The 17813-nt window shown below is 39.2% G+C and overlaps 1 protein-coding gene across 4 annotated transcripts in view; it reads right to left on the minus strand.

Annotated features, from left to right (window-relative positions):
* Window positions 1–17813, minus strand: part of MYLK (myosin light chain kinase) — a 206665-nt gene that overhangs the window by 89420 nt on the left and 99432 nt on the right. For all 4 annotated transcript variants that reach the window (XM_027679009.1, XM_027679008.1, XM_027679011.1 and 1 more), the window contains one exon: window positions 14015–14167. In XM_027679009.1, coding sequence (XP_027534810.1) covers window positions 14015–14167 — 153 coding nt within the window. The remainder of the gene's footprint in view (window positions 1–14014; window positions 14168–17813) is intronic.

Below are 17813 nucleotides of genomic sequence, written 5' to 3' on the forward strand. Positions count from 1 at the left end.
CTCCAGCAGAGCCCTGGTACAAACAGCATTAAGTCTGAGCAGCTCTTCCACATCCCTCCCAACTGGCTCTCTGCTCCATTAGACTGACCTGCCTGTTGCATGTAGTCTAAATAAACAGATTTTTATATTCTAGGAAGACAGTACAATATTACAGCCTCAGCTTATTAAAAAGACATGGGTGAGCAACTGCAGAAGGAAAATCATTTCCCAAAAGGAATTTTTCAACAATGCTAACTCCTCCAAAATATGTGCTGCAGAAATGAAAGATTCATGTAGTGGAATAAAATCACCTTCTCGCACAGAGCTGCAGAAACATCAAATGGAAGCAAGCAAATAATTCACAGTAATTGCTCACATGAATCACAAACCCAACAAGTTTACAAAAAATGTTAGGCCTCAATTTTTCTAAGTTGTCTCAGGTAGATGTTGGTGAGGAGACCTATTGATATGAGTGAGATCATGAAGATTTACTGGGGCCACAGCCCTCTACCCCTAAAAGAGTGACCTGCAGGATTAAAGGATGAAAACCAACTCACCATTTTTACTGATCAGTGCTCACAGTTTGTAAATGAAGCTGTCAAATTGAAATGAACCCGTCTCACCATCGCACAAAATTAAAAAAAATAATAGTGCTTACACTAAATTTAAGCACTGCATAGGTTTATGCTGATCTCCTGGATGAAGACCAGTTCTGTGCTTAAACAGAAACTTATGATAGCAAGTATCAAAACACAAGAAGTCTGCAGTATGTGAGTAGTAAAAAACTTAAAAGAACGCAGCTTAAACAGTACAAGAAAAGTTACTGGAGAGACAAAAGAACTCTTTCAATAGGGGAAACTGAATGTAATCACACAGAAGAACATTAAGATAGATTATTAAGTCTGAAATATTGAAAACTCGAGGCTTAGTCCCGGGACAGAAACAAAAGGAGCTTTCTGAAGACATTCCTATCCTTGTAAACCTACCGCATACAAATGCACATACACTTTGACTTAGTCCTTGAAGTATTACCTGATTTCTCAATACCTACTGTAAAGCAGGAAGGAAAACATCTCCCTATCTGTTGCTGATGTTCTTCGGAGCACAGGGGCAGTGAAGGCATTTTTTACCAACGGATACAAAATCTGTTGTACGTAAGAGCTCAAAAATTAGAAGCTATCATGGCTGAGGCAACCAGTACTCCTAATCAAACATGTGACATCCAGGATACAGAAAATATATGTTTAACAAGTCTGATTCCATGGCAACTTGAATAGGCTCTCTTCAAAACACAAGCATTCTCCCCTACTTTTGAAATCTTTATTTTTATTGGGGATTTTTATCCTATACTACTGTTGTTCAAAAGTGTATATTCATCAGTAGCATATGTTTATTGAACAAACAACTTAATCAAAATATCACAAAAGCAGTCCAGTGTTTCTCAACTTGGCAGCAACAATTAAAAAGACTTTCGTTCTAAGCCATAAATGCCATTTGTTCATTAAGAAACCATAAGGGCTTATTTCATGTAACATTTCTTGCTTTACTTAAAATGTGATATTGTGGACTTCTAGACTTAGAAAAAAAATTGAAATTACCTACTGGCAACTTTAGTTTCTCACAGATGTTTTACACAAGACAACACAGTCAGTTTTAGATATGTTACTTAGTTTTATTTAGTCTTAATCTAAAATCACTGCATTTTCTCAGAAGGGACAGATACAATCATGCAAAGGCCAAATTACAAAGACTGAATGTTAACTATTTTCAAATTCTTCTGAAGCTTGTAAATGCTTTTAGTTGTTTATTTATGACATAGCACCACGCAGTGACTCAGTGTTTGCCTGATGAAGGCTTTAACATTTCACAATTTTACAATGAAATAGCAGTGCTGTACATTTTCACAGATTATTTTAATATAAGGATTTTTAATACAAGGGCTTCTTCAATTTTAACCTTTACAGGTCTTGTTCGGAAAAACAGCAATCGAATTGATTTTGGAGGGACAGGAAGGGACACTGCTCATTCAAGATTAAGCAAATAACTCTCATTCCCATTTATGGTGAAAAGATGCTGTGTGATTTTACTTCCTTTTGAAAACACCTGGCTAATTATTTGAACAGGAAAATACTACAAGGAAAACCATAAACAAAAGCCCAGGAACTGCTTGCAAAAGGGTAGGTTCAGAAAGTGCAACAACCATAGAAGTTCACATTCCCTGGCCACATCTAGGTGCTTGCTATTATCATACACTAGGAACAAAATCTGTGCACCAGGAAAATAGTGGGCAAGCAGATAAGAAAAACAGGACACAAATAAGCAAGCTGCTAACAACAGGCCAGCATTGGGCTTGCTTTCCCCTGGTCCTCTAAAGTCCCTTTCACCACATGAACTCTGCTGGGGTTCAAAATCCAAATTTTCTCAGTGAGAGCTGGCTTCAGAGTCCACAGCAGGAGGAAAGAAGAAAAGGAAGAAAGCAGAGGTAAAGTTCCCAGCTCAGATACTGCAAGTCACTATGCTTCTGGCTGAAACATCCCCTTTCAGAACACGGCGGGGGATTTTTGCTGCCAAAACTACAGACAATAAAAATGCAGCATATCTGGCACCAGAAAGGAAATCTGGAACCTAAAGAAAATTTAGTTTGACATTAGCATAAGGGTATGACTTCATTATGTATCCACACATCCTCAAGCTTATTCAACTGGATGTGAAAAAGAGGAGATCCGATCTCTCTCTTCCTATTATGTTAATGCTCTCTAATCGCCTATAGCCATTTAATAGCTCCCTCATCACTCTTACTTCTTATTGCTTTCAAGGTTCACCTCTAAGAATGACAACAAGGAATATAAGAGTCAACACATAGTGACTAAAAAATTGCACCCCAGGCAGGTTATTTTCTCCCTCCCTTTCCCTTCCCCAATCAACTTCTGCTGGTGGACTCAATTCCCCCCACCTGGATCCTGTCAAGGCACTTCATGAGGAACATCAGGGAGCACTACACAGGGTGGGCTTGATGAAATACAGGTACATTTCAATAACTTGTTTTAAGACTGTGCAACTAGTTTACTTTATTGTAGCTTATGAAAGCTGCAATGCTTTTTTAACCACAGCTGTTGGTTTCCTGCAGGTCAAACCACGAAAGATAATAGAAGAGGGAACTATGATTTTCTCAAATGCTACTCACAGAGAACAATTTTCGCACAGGGCTGTGGTCTGGCACAACGTGTAAGCCCATGTAAGGCATTTCTGGTGGGCAGTAATCTCTCTGTCATTTCAACAGGCTTTTGATAAGGCTTTACACAGGGTGTTTGATTTAAAAGTCCACCACAAAGCCTTTCCTCAGGCTTTAATATGCGTGAATGTTGGGAAACAGCAAGTAATAAGATGCACAGCTCAGTGGGAAACACAGCTTGGGAGCCCAGAAATAGTAAGCAAAGCATGTAAAGGGTACTTTATATACCCACATATATTTTCTACAAAGCAAAAGGAATACAGGCTTTTCCCACAGCATTCCCTTACCCCTAAGGGTTCGGGGTTTTTTATTGGAAAGACACTCTAATAAGCATCTAAGTCTATGTTTAAAAAAGCCTCTCAGTGCATTAAATCCATAGAGATTAAGGAGAATTTAAACTCTTTCAATTTCTTACAAAAACCCCCAGATTCTCAGCATATATTTGGATGGCAATGGGAAAATATATATTACCTCTGATAAACAACTATTTCTATTAATCTCTTATTCTGTTTTCCATTATTTGTGCAATCAATAGTAAGGCAATCTATCTACAGTGACCATATCAAATTTCAGATTATTTATTAACCTGTATTAATAGAAATTTAAGGCGATAAAAAATGCTTTCCTATTATTTGAGTTTTCTCAATCCAGGTGTTAAAGAGTCCTTACATAAATTTGACCTCTGCATATCTCCAGATTGGAAATTATCATTAGAGGAGTCTTAATGTTAGCTGTGGGCCTAAGCCAAAATACACTTGAATTTTTTAAATTCAAAGATTCAAATTAAATTCAAATTAAAGGTCTGAATCAGAACTTGGGGACTGAGTGGAACCATAAACATCTTTATATTGATAACCAAGGGTGAGTTATTGTGTTGAAAGTGTACATCTAAAAGAAAAAATGGAAAATTCATGCTGCACCAAACAGTTAACCTACTACAAGTCAGTTGTACAATACACCTGTACGAGTTCAACTGCAATTATTCAACCAACTTTTTACTTTCTAGGGTAAAAGATATAGATAAATCTACACCCTTGGAAAGAAGTTAAAAAAAGAATCAATAACTGCCCTGTGGCTTGACCATCCCCAGATTTCTGTTGAAACTGACGTGAAGGAGAAAATCCAGGATGCAAACTTTAGGAAGGTCTCCAAAGACTGGACATGGCCTGTAGCCAAAACAGTGAACATTTTATGGACATCATATATTCTAATAAATTTTCTTGTTCATTTGCCTATCCAGATGTACTGAAGATGTTTTCATGTGAGCTGCAGAATGCTGACATCTCCTGTTGAAATATCAGGACTTCAGCATGCTCAGCCCTGCACAGAATCACACAGTAACTGAGTTTGGAAGGAACATCTGGAGAGTGGCTATTCCAGCCCCTGGCTTAAGCTGGGTCAGCTACAGTGCTGCATATATACACATATATATACGCATATGTATATATACCTCCTACTGCACCTACACGTGCAGTAACTCCGTGGCGCAGTACCGGGGTTACAATTAGTCACAAGTCGAGGACACGCAAAGAATAGAGTTTGCTGCCTTGTGTTCAGAACACCGCAAACAACTTGCAGTGTTTAGTCTTACAAGAGGTTTAATTATACTCAAGGAATCTGTTTGCCAGCATCATGTGGTGAGCTGCCAACTAATGCCTGGTCTGAGCCGTGCGGAAGGACTGCCTCAGCAACATTTACCATTTATGGTGTTTAAATATCATTTTGGCTCACAGGGTAATAAGTCAACTGAGCTGAGGAGAATGCTTAACTCAAAAAGCTCCGTGTGAGTGGGCTCAGAGAGAGTAGCAGCACATTCTACTAAAAAGCAAGATTCTACTCTCAAAGCAAGACCCAGGTTCGCACACATCTTTATCTTGAAAAGAGTTTCACATCCTCAAATGTTTTCAATGTAAACAAATCCAGCCGCTACCAGAACTCACGTTAACAATGATACCAACTAAAAAATCAAGAGATTTTGGAAGGCAGAAAATAGATATGAGGATACTCATCTGTCTTCCTGTAAAGTGTTTTCCCTCAGGCCTGAAGTGATACGGTCAAAACATTTTCTGCAAGTTTCCCAGGAAGCCCAAACTTGATTTATAATGGCATAAAAAAATATGAGGCTTTTATGTTCTTGAGACATGTAGGAACATTTCTGCATTTTAAAAGATCTCAGGTTAGTATGCCATTTTGCAAACTTAATTAATGAGAACTACATGTTTAATGACCTAGCAGTGTTCTTTACACATCTACCTCCCATCATTTATTTCTGCAGTTCTAATCTGTCTTTTGTAAATGGAAGGTTAAGATTTAAATATCCATGGGAGATGCTTTCACTTAAGAGCTGTATGTTGTGCCTTGCATTACACAGAAAAACTGTTAATCTAAGACTGACAATGCCCTAAGCCTATGTTAGTTCAGGGTGGTTAGGGATATACAGAGGAGACCAAGTTCTACTTTATCTTGTCTGGCAATCTCTTTATTTTACTCCAGGCCAGTCTTCCAGCCCTACACTGCAGCTCCATGTATGCTTCTTCTTTCCCAAGTCTTTCTATCACCAGGTCATCAGCATTTTAACCTGTCTTGTCTAGTCAGTTTGTTCTGCAACTGAGGTGCCACCCCAGAAATCCAACTCTCAAGAGGTTGACTGCACCAAGGAAGAAACATGATTTGAGAGAACAGCCAAAACAGAATGGAATAGACCATTTCAGCTGGATGGGACCTACAAGGATCATCTGGTTCAACTGCCTGGCCAATTCAGAGCTGACCAAAACTTAAAGCCTGTTGTTAAGGGCATTGTCCAAATGCACCTTAAACACTGACAGGCTCGGGGCATCGACCACCTCTCTAGGAAGCCTGTTTCAATGTTTGACCACTCTCTTGGTAGAGAAATGCTTCCTAATGTCCAGTCAGAACCTCCTCTGGCACAGGTTCAAACCATTCCCACGCGTTCTATCACTGGATCCCAGGGGGAAGAGCTTAGCAACCCACTCTCTGCTTTCCCTCCTCAGGAGATATCTCAATTTGGAGCGAGGGGTCAGAGATACAAAGTAGACGGCTGGGTTCACAGCAGATCATTTTGCAGTCAGCAGACCGAATTCCTCCCTGACAGCCTCACTGGAAGTTTCTCCAGCCAAAGTGGTGTTTGCTTTTGCCTTCAGAACTGTCTGCCCTATTAATGACTAACCCTGTTTGCAAGTTATTTATATCAAGTAATTGCTCCTTTGTCACTGTCACAGACAGCAACTCCATGGAAGGCCTGAGAGCGTGTACACCTACCAAATACATTTATAAGGCAGCTCAGCTGGCCCACTGCTTACAAATTCCCCAGCATTAGATACCAGTCTGACTCGGAGAACTGCAGAAAAGGTGCTTCATATATGCTAGATCAAGTCAGATTATCTCCACAGTGAAAATGTGCATTCTGCTGAGGCAGAATTTCACCTTCACATGTACAGTCTCAATTTTTTGTGTGGCTGCCCAGGTAGACTTTAATTTAATTGCAGCACATCATGATATATAGAGGTACTGCTTCCATTACATAAAAACCTGGGCTGTGAATGAACTGAAATGCAATGGAAACACAACAGGAACAGTCAAACACATAAAGCACAAGTGTCCCTGAGGATGCCACTGATCTAATGAGTTACAGCCCCTTCAGCCTTTCCATCCTCTGGTGAATCCACACTGGCAACAGAATTAGTTACCCTGTGGTAACATTAAAATAGTTCTGCTTCTCTCCTGGGGAAGTAATCAAAAGGATACTGTACTAAGAATGATGCTAAGGAATCCCTCAAATAAGACAAATAAGACTCAGCTTGAGAGCAAGGAAACTTTTGAAATTAGACTAATATGAAGGAGGGGAAAAAAGAAAAAATACAGCAGTGTTGTATTTCTGGGTAAAAATTGGTTTCAGAATGGAATTCTAAAGCAAGACTTGTTTGACATTTAAGTTCAAAAAAGATAAGGTAGTTTGACTACAGCATTGTTTGTGGTCAGTTGTCTCTTCTTGATTAATTTATATTAAAAATCTCTTGAACCTAGACATTACCTTGAAAAAAGAAAAAAAAAAGGTCTGTGTATGGACTGAAAGTCAAGCCTTCATTAAAATGAAGCTGCAGAGAAGCACTTCCAGTAGTATACAGCTATACAAGGTTCCTACCCTCTGTTCCGTTCCTTTACTGCAGAGGAATGATGGATGCTTCCCTTAGGCAACTTCTGGAGCATTTTTAAAATTGAGCTTATCCTATGAGATAGTTTGATGGCTGACTCTTTGAGTTCCCATTAGCTAATCCACATCAGCTGATCTTGAAAACATTCTTTGGAGTAACACCATGCCCACGCTTTCAAAATTACTCAGGCGTATATTCAGTTAACAGGTTTCACATGTATTTTGATGACTTCCACTTTTCAGCTGAAATTTAGAGCACTATAGAATGTGGCAATCTAAGCTGGGACAGTTTGTCCCTTGGCCAATGCAGGGTCATTCTCAAGTCTGTTGTAATAACCATAACCATCTGTTTTCTGCCATTCTGGTACATTACAGCTTAATGTTCACGGCATTTGATCCCACCACAATTGATGCAAGGGTGAGGGTTTTTTCTTTTGTTTCTTTTTAAATTAAATTATTTTCTTTCTGTCAACATCTCATCTTTGTTTTTCATTTATAAGAAATGTTAATGTAATTTCTGACATTTGAATTTTTCTCATTCTGCAAGCACTCATCCCCCATTTACATCCAAATTTGGTTCCCCTTTTACTGGAAGTGATTTATATTAAGAAACTGTCTTTAGAGTGCATTGTTTACGTTGATGGCACATCCTCTACATTAAAAGCTTCCACACGTTTTGCTTTTGTCCTTCATTTTTGGTCTCTAGCTGGCATTGTGTTTCACGTTTGGTCCTGAGGTGCTGCAAGAAGGCAATTAAAAAAAAACCACCCAAGCTTAGTCTTACAAGGGTTACAGCTGCTGGTGACCCATACCGAGTGATGTACTGAGAACCTTGGGACACTTGAAAGCTCTGGAACAGAGTTTTTTTGATGCTCATGACAGCTTACCCCTGACTTTTCAATATCGTAACAAAACCCCTCTCCCCTTCAGTTAGTGCTCTGAAATCAATTATTACAAAGCCAAGTGGTTCCACGAGTCTACTGCTCTGGAATGCCTTTTGGACATTTAATAAGGCTAAACTTGTGTATTTTGTAAAGTCACCTACAGTCCTTTATATTTATGTTATGCTTGAAATACAGCAAAATGCTTTCAAATAAGCAGTGACTGAAAAGCTGTCACAAGTATCACTGTAGGCAAGTAAGACATCATACTTTGATTACCTTAAGCAGAAATATGTATCTCAGAGAAACAGAGCTGTAGCCTCTCAATAGTCTTCAAAGAGAGGCTGCTTATTGCAGTGATAACCTCCTTTAAAAGCTTAATGTCTAAGAAAGGTCATTCTGAGAGAGAAAGAAAAACAACCTATGACCTAAAGACACAATCTCTCATGACTAGAGGAAAAGACTCCTACCTGAAAGCTTTTCTTCCACCTGGTTATATTTTATGGTCCCATTCACACCAGATGGAAGAGTGACAGGAACAAAACAAACTGCTTTTCCGGAAAGCATCTCCCTTCACTGCTCTGATAAACTGGTACCAGCAGGGACTCTGACAGGCTTTCAGGTGACTAATCTGCTCGTCCAGTGATCAATGAATGACTACAGTAATCCGATTGTAAGGGCTACAGGCTTCCCAACATAGACACATGCTGGGGAAGCTGCACTGAAAAAAAAAAAGCATGAACAGAAAGTGGTGGGGGAGAAAGGGGAACAGATGTGAAGTCAGGAGAGTGCACTGCTGGCAGGGAAGGAGAAATGAGGTCAAGAGCCAATAAGCAGGAACAGCAGTTTCTGCTGAATAGCATTTGCTCACCAAGAGCAGCAGTATTAGGCCTCTATTTAAAAAAAAAGGCAGTGTGCAGAAGACAAGCATCAGCAAAATGGGTGGCTGTAGAGCATTAGAGCCCACAGAAATACCCTGGCTGCCAGCCTGCCCTGCTGCCATCACTACCCACACTTCATGTCCTCTGTCTTGAAAACAATCGGTGATGCTGCTGCCTGGTGGGAGGATGCTGGATAAACCTCAAGGGGAGTGCAGTGGATCAGATATTTTGTTTGTCATCCATGGCAGAACTGCAAGACAGGACATTCTCCTAGGAGTCAGTCCTCATGTAGCAAGCACTCCACCTTGATACCATACCTAGAGAAAGCTGGGGAAGGCAATTAAAACTGCCTTTCTTACATGGAGAGACTGTTTGCAAAAGAAGAGAAGCTTCTTACATGCAGTATTGATTTGGTTTGGCACAACAGAGCCCATCATATGTCCCACCCCAATTCCCACTCTCCTTCCAGTCTGTAATCTTGTGTAGTGCACTCAGGTATCAGTGTGAATGTCAGGTGGTTAAGTATCCCTTTGACACACTTTTTCTACAGATGGATCTGACCTGTAATTCCTTGTCAGTGATTAGTTAACTGACAGAGAGAGCCACATGTCAAAGGCTTATCTCAGGCATGAGGCAGACCTGAAGAACAGTCAGTATGTCTGCGAGTGGCCTTACCTTCCAACTACCCCAGTTATTACCAGGAGCTGTCTTGCCTTTATACTCTGATTGTCTCAGGCTCAGCAAAGCATGAACACCAACTCACTACACAGGTACATCCAAAGTCAATTCAATTCTCCTCACCTCAGTTTCCTATCCATAAAAAACTGATTAAAACGTTCAACCACCCTGATAAAAACCTGATTAATATTAATATTCAACTTCAGCATATAATCACCATATATTTCAGGTGACCTGAATGTACCTTGCACATCCCTTTTTAAGGAAGTGGTTTGTTTGTTGTTTTTTTTTTAATGGGATGCCTGGTGAATTTAAAAAATGGCTTGTATACTTATTTTCATAACATAGAGCAATATGAAAATTGTAATATGAGATGTGAACACCAATTCAAATACAATAGCTTGCACATTCAATAACAGAAACAACTCAGTCATGCACATGTTGCTTAAAAACTTTAAAGAAAATTTGTGCATCAGCCCCAAAGTCTCCCAAATTTTGATTTTCCTTTGTATAAAAAACAATGCAAAAGTGTAAAGGAAAAAAAAAATCTAACATTCTCAGAGTAGCAAATGGCACCAGGAATGTCTATAATTGAATGTTTGAGTAACCTGGACCATGTTTCTCACCTGTCAGGTTTTCCTGCATTAGACCAAGTAATCTGGCATTACCCAGTGCACCCGACTCATGGTTCAGTTAGAAAAAATTCTCACAGTGAAGACATTTGTTAGGCAGATTTTCAAAGAAGTGGTGCTCAATCTCTATAGTTCATCTCTCTCTGTATTTCAGCTGCAAGAAACCACTGACACAGGGAAGATGGATGTCAGGATTCAATTTAGTCTACTTAGTCTTTTACAAGGCCAAAATTAGCTTCACCTTGATTAACTTAGTTTCTCCACGGACTACCTAATGGTCTACCCCAATTTACTCAGCCTTTAGATCACTTACTTAAGGAAGTGTCATCTTACTTAAGTGATCTAATGCTAATTTCCCACTTTAAATAAGCATAAGACTGATTAGTTTGAATTTTTTAAGACCATGGCATTTCTTATGCCCTATCCATATGAAGTGTGGGACTTTTCAACACAGTGCCAAAAGCCTCCTACAAATAGCTAAGTACCTTCAGTGTTTGTCATACAAACCCAAGGAATAATACTGAGGCTGCTCAGTGCTGGACAGAATTTATCCTTCTTAATAATAAGGAAGCAAAAGACAACCATAAATGAATCTGAGACTGATGACTTAGAAGGAATGCTATGCCACAATAAGCCTAGCTAATTATCCAGGGCCCACTGCAAAGTACTGGAAAAAATCCCACCTTTGTATTTAACAGGACTTGGAGCAGTAGCCCTTTATGGGGCAAAGGACCTTTAAAATGTTTTCTACATTAACCCCACAAAAGGAAATTTTCTTTGACAAAAACAAAGCAACAGACATTCCAAAGGGCAAAGAACACACAGCAGTTGATCGGAAAACATAACATGTGGCCAGATAACACCTGTAACCTACCAGCAGGTTTAAGCACCATCCCATAATATAATTCAGACATGGATTGAACAGTTTGCCACTGACTATCCTTACTGCTGAGTTTTCTGAGTTATCTGTGAGCTGAATTTAATTTAGAAAAATAAAATTGAGTTTTATTGTTAAGGCAGACTATTCACTCCAGGTAAAGTTTCCCCAGTGATCACAGCACAGTGTTCCTTCATGAGATCCTTACAGTACAATAGCAAAGCCAAAAATGGCAATATGAAGTGAAATGTAGACCCAGACGGACTCAGAGATGTGTCCAAGGACCACAGTAGCAAGTTAAGGAAAAGTTGGATTCTGACACTGATTGGATACTGACGATAAGCCAAGAATATCCATTCCTTCTCATATTAAATAAAAATTACTTGCCACATACAAAAGGAAAATATTTCTCTAACAATGAATGAACAAACTGAGCACTGCATGAAATCCTTAAATCATTTTGGAGACAAAAATGAACTGGAGAAAGATGGGTTACAATTCAGAAACAGTTTTACAGACTTTATTCCAAAAATCAGTGTCCAGTCAGGAGACGATTTTTGAGGTTTTCTCCCTTTCTGCATGTACAACGATTTTTTGCTGTAATCTGCTTGCAACAGCTGAGCATTTAGAGAAGCCTTAGTGGCAGCGTTCAGAGACTCAAAGAACTCTAATGTCAATAAGCTTTTGCTAGAGGTTCTGATGGAAAAAAAAATACATGAACAAATAAGAGATTTGGAGACCACGATTTTAAATTTCGTACTATTTTTGGCAGACAAATCCACATTGATCTGAGTCTTGGGGAAAGTTACTGTAATCCTCATGGCAACAAGGACATAATGAGTTTTAAGGACAAAGAAGAGGGGACAGCTAAAACTCTAAAAATGTTGAACACATGGGTTTACAGCCTATCGTGCATATTCTTAATTCTGCTCTTGTTCCTCTCACCCTGCTATTCCATGACTCCCAGAAAACAGAATGGGATGCAGAAGAGAGGAACTAACTCCCTGTAATGGTGGCAATGCAGCTTTCTAGTCCCAGACTAGCTAAAGAACAGGAGGAATCCCACACAGTGCAACAGTGACTACGTAGCCTGAAATAGCCCAGCAGAGTACACAAGCCCAGGGAAAGTCTAGGTCACTGCTGCTCCCACGTTAGCATTGTATGTCAACCCTAAAATAACTCAGCAATAGTTAGTAAGAGAGGGGCTGTCTTTTTGATTTCTGAGTCCCAGTGAAGGATCAGCAGGTCTCATGTCAAAGACAGCTCCCTCGAGGTGGGGGGCTCTTGGCCGGCCCTTAGCTAATGCAGATGAAATGCTTCAGAGAAATTATAAGTGATAGCTTTGAGAACAGATTAATTTCAGGCTTATTTTAAATCAGTGTTTTCCTACTTTGTACTTTTTTTGAGGCGTGAGAGGGCAGGGAGGGAACAACTGCATTTCCAGTCTAGTAATCAAGAAATTAACTCACAGGTTTACCAGAGTTTGTTTTCATTTCAGGCTTTTATGTGAATTCATACAGGTAGAATAGGGGCAGGCATAGCACTGAAGTGCTATAGACAAACACCCCAGAACACTGCGAAACGAAGACAAATCTTGAGATCCCAGGGATCAGAATACATTTCCCATCAAACTGCATGTACAAATTTAGGGCAGGTATTATTTAGTCATAGACAAAAGGAATAGTTCCCTTGGCAGCTGTCCCTCACAGCCTGTTGGACAGGCAGTGACCAACTATATAAATTTGGAAAAACATCATTTACAGGTGACAAATACCAAATACAGACTTGATTGCAGAGGGAGGAGGAGTCTGAGGGAGGGGGATCAAAGAGAGAGGGAGATGATCATCTCCAGCCCGTAAAACAAAACACCTGTATAAATATAAACTGATGCCAGGGGAGATTGAAAGAATAAAGACCACAATACGGATGAATACTACCTCACTGCTGAATTTATCCATGGAATTCTGTCATCTCTTTTCTTCATTGTGAACTCTGATCTTTTAGACTGTGTTTGTTCAGATCCTAGTGCAGAATTATGGCTTTCGCAGACAAATCAACTATGTCAATTCAGCACTGTCTCAGATTTCTGAGACAACAGATCACCTCAATTACCTCCTACAATGTGCTTCTGGTACTTTCACTACCAAAATGCCGCTTATTTAGAGTTGTACGGCTCTAAATCAGTTAGCTGATATGTGCCTGTTCAGAATTATATCTGGTAAATTCTGGTAACAGAAAAAGAATATTGGCATTTGCTATCATAATTGCAGTCCCTGGAACTGGTCTCTGTTCTCTGCCTTTCAAGAGAAAAGGGGTAGCATCTGCCTCCTCACCATAAAACTCTCTGCCTGATAGGTGATATTGGTGATCCTGTGCTTATTTTTTTTTCAGCATTGGTACACCTCTCCCAGAACAGCCTCATTGCTCTCTGTGCACTAAGCCCTTGGTAAGGTCAGAGCATTAATACCTTTTTCTGAAACATGCATATTATTTTACAGTACACAGTCCTTCAGCACTTAAGTTGCACATACCTCCAAGGGGCAGAAAAAGTACCCAGCTGACAGAAGCTTAGAAAAAATATGGAATCCACTTACAACCACCTCTGTTAAGGGTCCAAGATTATTTTTGTCAAAAAATACTATTCTATATGATTTTAGTAATTACAATAGGCTGAGATATTCACCTTTGACTGTGACCTGAGCACTGCAAGATGCCTGTCCTTTGTTGTTTTCAGCCAGACAGGTATAAATGCCATCATCTTCTGGTAGGGCATCTTGGACAGTCAATTTTGCAACTCCATCTTCAAAAGTGGAATGGGCATATTGAATTGGCTGATCTGCAGACGGAAAGGAAGAGAATTGACTTAATACATCAGCCACAAGTTTCAAAAGCACATCTAGTTTTCAGTGAAATCTGGATGCCTAACGCCAGTCAATATATTGAAGTACAGAGCCAAATCCCTCTCTCTGGTGCACAGCCACTGCACTCTAGTGACTACAACCAGCAGCATCCCAAGCACAAAGTACTTTATGGTTGTCAGACAAAGCTCACCATTAGATTCACTGAGTGTTACCTTGAGTAGCAGCAAGAGGGGAAAGGTTTATCTTTGCATTTTGGATAGATTCTCTTTCAGCAGGATAAGACAGGAACTGTCTTGTGTGTTTGCTTCAGACATTATTTCCATCTTGTAATTTGCCTGGAACTAGGTAAAACGCAGATAAAACTAGATGTGCAAGATCTGTTGGGCATGGAGGAGCACTTGAAGTCCCCACAAGGTCCTCTGTAGTGGAAGACATTCCAAGAGAGACAGCAAGATCTGGCTGATTTACAGAAGAAGTCAATCTGCACTATGGTGTTAGTCCAGTAACAGACAGGTGCGGTTTGATCTGTGGTGATGCGATTATTAAAGAAGTTCATTTTAAGAAACTGGTTCCTTAAATTGCTTTAGAATGTGTTTAAATATTAGTGTAGGTGGTTTAAAGTTGCCTTGCTATTGTTTCAGGAACTGTCATCAATCTTAGCCTTGCTTTCTGAAATGCTTCTGCAATCTGTTTCCCCAATATTAAATAGTTTCCACTACTGACTCATCTTTGGTTGCTTTCCCAGTGTATGCAATGCTTAAGAGGGCCTGATACCTGTGCATAAACATCATGCTGGAAAAAGAAATTAGAGTCATCTAAGAGAAGAGGATGAAACAGAGAAATTGTGCAGGACTGAATCAAAGACATCTGTCATTTGGGAGTTGATGGTGAAAAGGAAAGATCAATATTGATTTCATTGCCAAAATCATAGGACAAAGCTCTAGGGTTTCTAAGAAGCAGTTCTGTACTATGAGGATAAATTAGGTGATGCAACAGATTTTTCTCTCATCTCTGATTTTCAACACTGGCAAACTCAGAAGGCAGGCATTGTCTGTGCACTATCTATCTGCATAAAAAGTTTCATTCTGAAATACAAACATGTGCCAAAATCAGCATCATCCAATACTTGTATATATTATAAAATGTGGTACATGATCTTGTTCCTTTATTTGTAAGCCATCTGTTTGTTAAGTTAGCAAATTTTCTATTGCATTAAAAATTGGGGTGAATATTCAATCAACTACCCAGAAAACTCCAATTTTAGAATAAACTCTCTCCACCTTTGTCACAGGTCACATATTCCTATTACTGGTTCCCTTGAGCTCCTTTTCACTCAGTTTACACACAGACTGTTGCAACTATTATGTTGAACCACATAGTTTTTGCATGTGGAAATAGCACTGCACTCAAATATGTAGATGTAGAGCTAAAGCCCAAACATACAAAGTTTTCTGTAAGAGGACACTGGGCACTGGACTGCCTTCCTGGTCCAACTATGGAATATCTGTCCTGTCTGGGATTCTGACATTCAAACTATTAGTGGGGCCAAATGATGCAATGCATTTGAGATAAAAGCTGCACCATCAAAAACAGAAAAATGACTTTTTATTTCTGTTGTAAGTAAGCAAATGAATAGTGTAAGCGTTCTGTGTGGAAAAACAAAATGTGGACTCCTTCACGATGTCCTCAGATCTTGCCAGGGCTCTTTTTCACTCCAGCTCCCAACAACACTGTGGCTATTTTTCATCAGTATTCACAAAATAGTGAATTCACTTACAGATCAGCCTTTTCATTAGGCCCCAGAAAAGAAACACAAGCATATAAGCCCTTAGGAATAACCTGCAGCAAGATTCTAAGTTACATCCATAATACTTATATTTTGATATAATAAAAACAACACTCCCAGTAGTGAAATGTTCCCTTCTCCAGAGGCAGAACAGTCAAATCTCCACGACAGCTTGGCAGCAGGAACAATAACAAAAAATACCTTTCTACTGGCATGTTATGCCTGAAGAAAGGAAATTTTCCCCTGGCCCATTTATTAAAAGTTTTCTGGACAAATCGCAAAGCTATCCTAAAACCAAACACTAATCAGAGAGTTGTTATGCTAAAGTCACGGTCATACTGTTTTTAAATTCAGCAGAAAGAGCTTCAATTCAAGTCTGGGAGAAAAAAAACCTCAGAAAGCAATATGAATAGAAAGATACTTAAAATAGTAATACACTCCTTATTCCTGCAACTGAAGAAGAAGTTACCTGTAAAGTACTTAAAGAAGATAAAGTAAGTTAGAGTGACACACTGAAGTATTGTCAAGAGAGCACATGCAAAAAGTTATTTATAAGGCTTTGATGAGGCCAGAACTAAAACATAAGAGGTTTACTTTCAGGGAATTTGCCAGTAAATCAGCAAAAATTCAGAAAGAAACTTAAAATAAAGGTAGAGTGAGAGCAATAGGACAAAAGAACCATCTTGAAAAAGTTGGAGAAAAGCTTTAATGGTAGAGTTGCAGAGAAGAGTAAGAGCTCTAATAAAATTCATTGTTCAGTCAGGTGCACTTATTTGTGCAGTCTCTATGAATATGGAAAACGTACTCATCCTCACAGATTCTGAGATGTAATTACAGACAATGCAGAGCACACACCATCTACTTTTTGTCTCTGTTCACCTTAAAGAGAGGTCACTCTGCATAATGCTTGGAAAATGTTTTGAACTTGTGTGTAGTCACAGCTGGTAAAAATTATTGGTATGTAAAGTAGTACTTCTACTTGTACAAGAAGTTATTGCAAGGCTTTTAGTTCTCTGGTGGTTTGGATTCCTTGGAGATTGCAGGAAGGCAGACTGGACACCATGAAGGCTGTTCAGTATCAAGGGATGGACAGCCTGGAAGGGAGACTGTTCTGCTTTCTTACTTCCTTTTTTTTTTCCTCCTATTTGTTTCTCAAAGCAGCCTTCTGTTTGTGTTTCTTCTGACGTGATAACTTGGCCTTTACGTTCATTTTGCCTAGATATACATCCTTTCCTCACAATTCTGCTCAAAAATTAATTCTGGCCTGTGATCACTGTCATGCTTGGGAGATCATCTGCATTTGATATTTTCTAGTGAACTTTACCATCCTGTCCCATAAGATTTTTATTTCTATGGAGTTCTGCAAAAGTGCTGTGCTTTGAACAGCAGTGTGATTGCTCTCAGCAGACTGCTTTTTCCTCTGTTGCAGCCAATCAGTTGTGAATATAAAAAGCTTTATATTCCAAATATGGACCACAGATGCTAACACATCTTTTTTTAAAACAAAATTTGTCTGCCTGCCTCAAATTATATACTGTGGATATACTGTTCTCTTCATATGATCAGTTGATGAAAGACTCCACCAAAAAGCCACTGTTATGTCTGCTTGGAGTAATATTTCAGGACCAGACATACAACTTTCTCCTTTATTTGATCATGGATATAAATATGAGAAATTCATAGTATCCAGCTAGCTGGTAGACAGGAAGGAAATGTTTGCATTCAAATGGATATCAAAATAGCCAATTTGATCCTTAAGTAAAATAATGATCCTAGGAGTGTACATGGAATTATCAACATTAAACAACTGTTTATAATCCATTCAAGTTTGTATC

The sequence above is a fragment of the Neopelma chrysocephalum genome, unplaced genomic scaffold (assembly GCF_003984885.1).
Source record: "Neopelma chrysocephalum unplaced genomic scaffold, ASM398488v2 Primary Assembly neopelma1_44, whole genome shotgun sequence".
Classification (NCBI taxonomy): domain Eukaryota; kingdom Metazoa; phylum Chordata; class Aves; order Passeriformes; family Pipridae; genus Neopelma; species Neopelma chrysocephalum.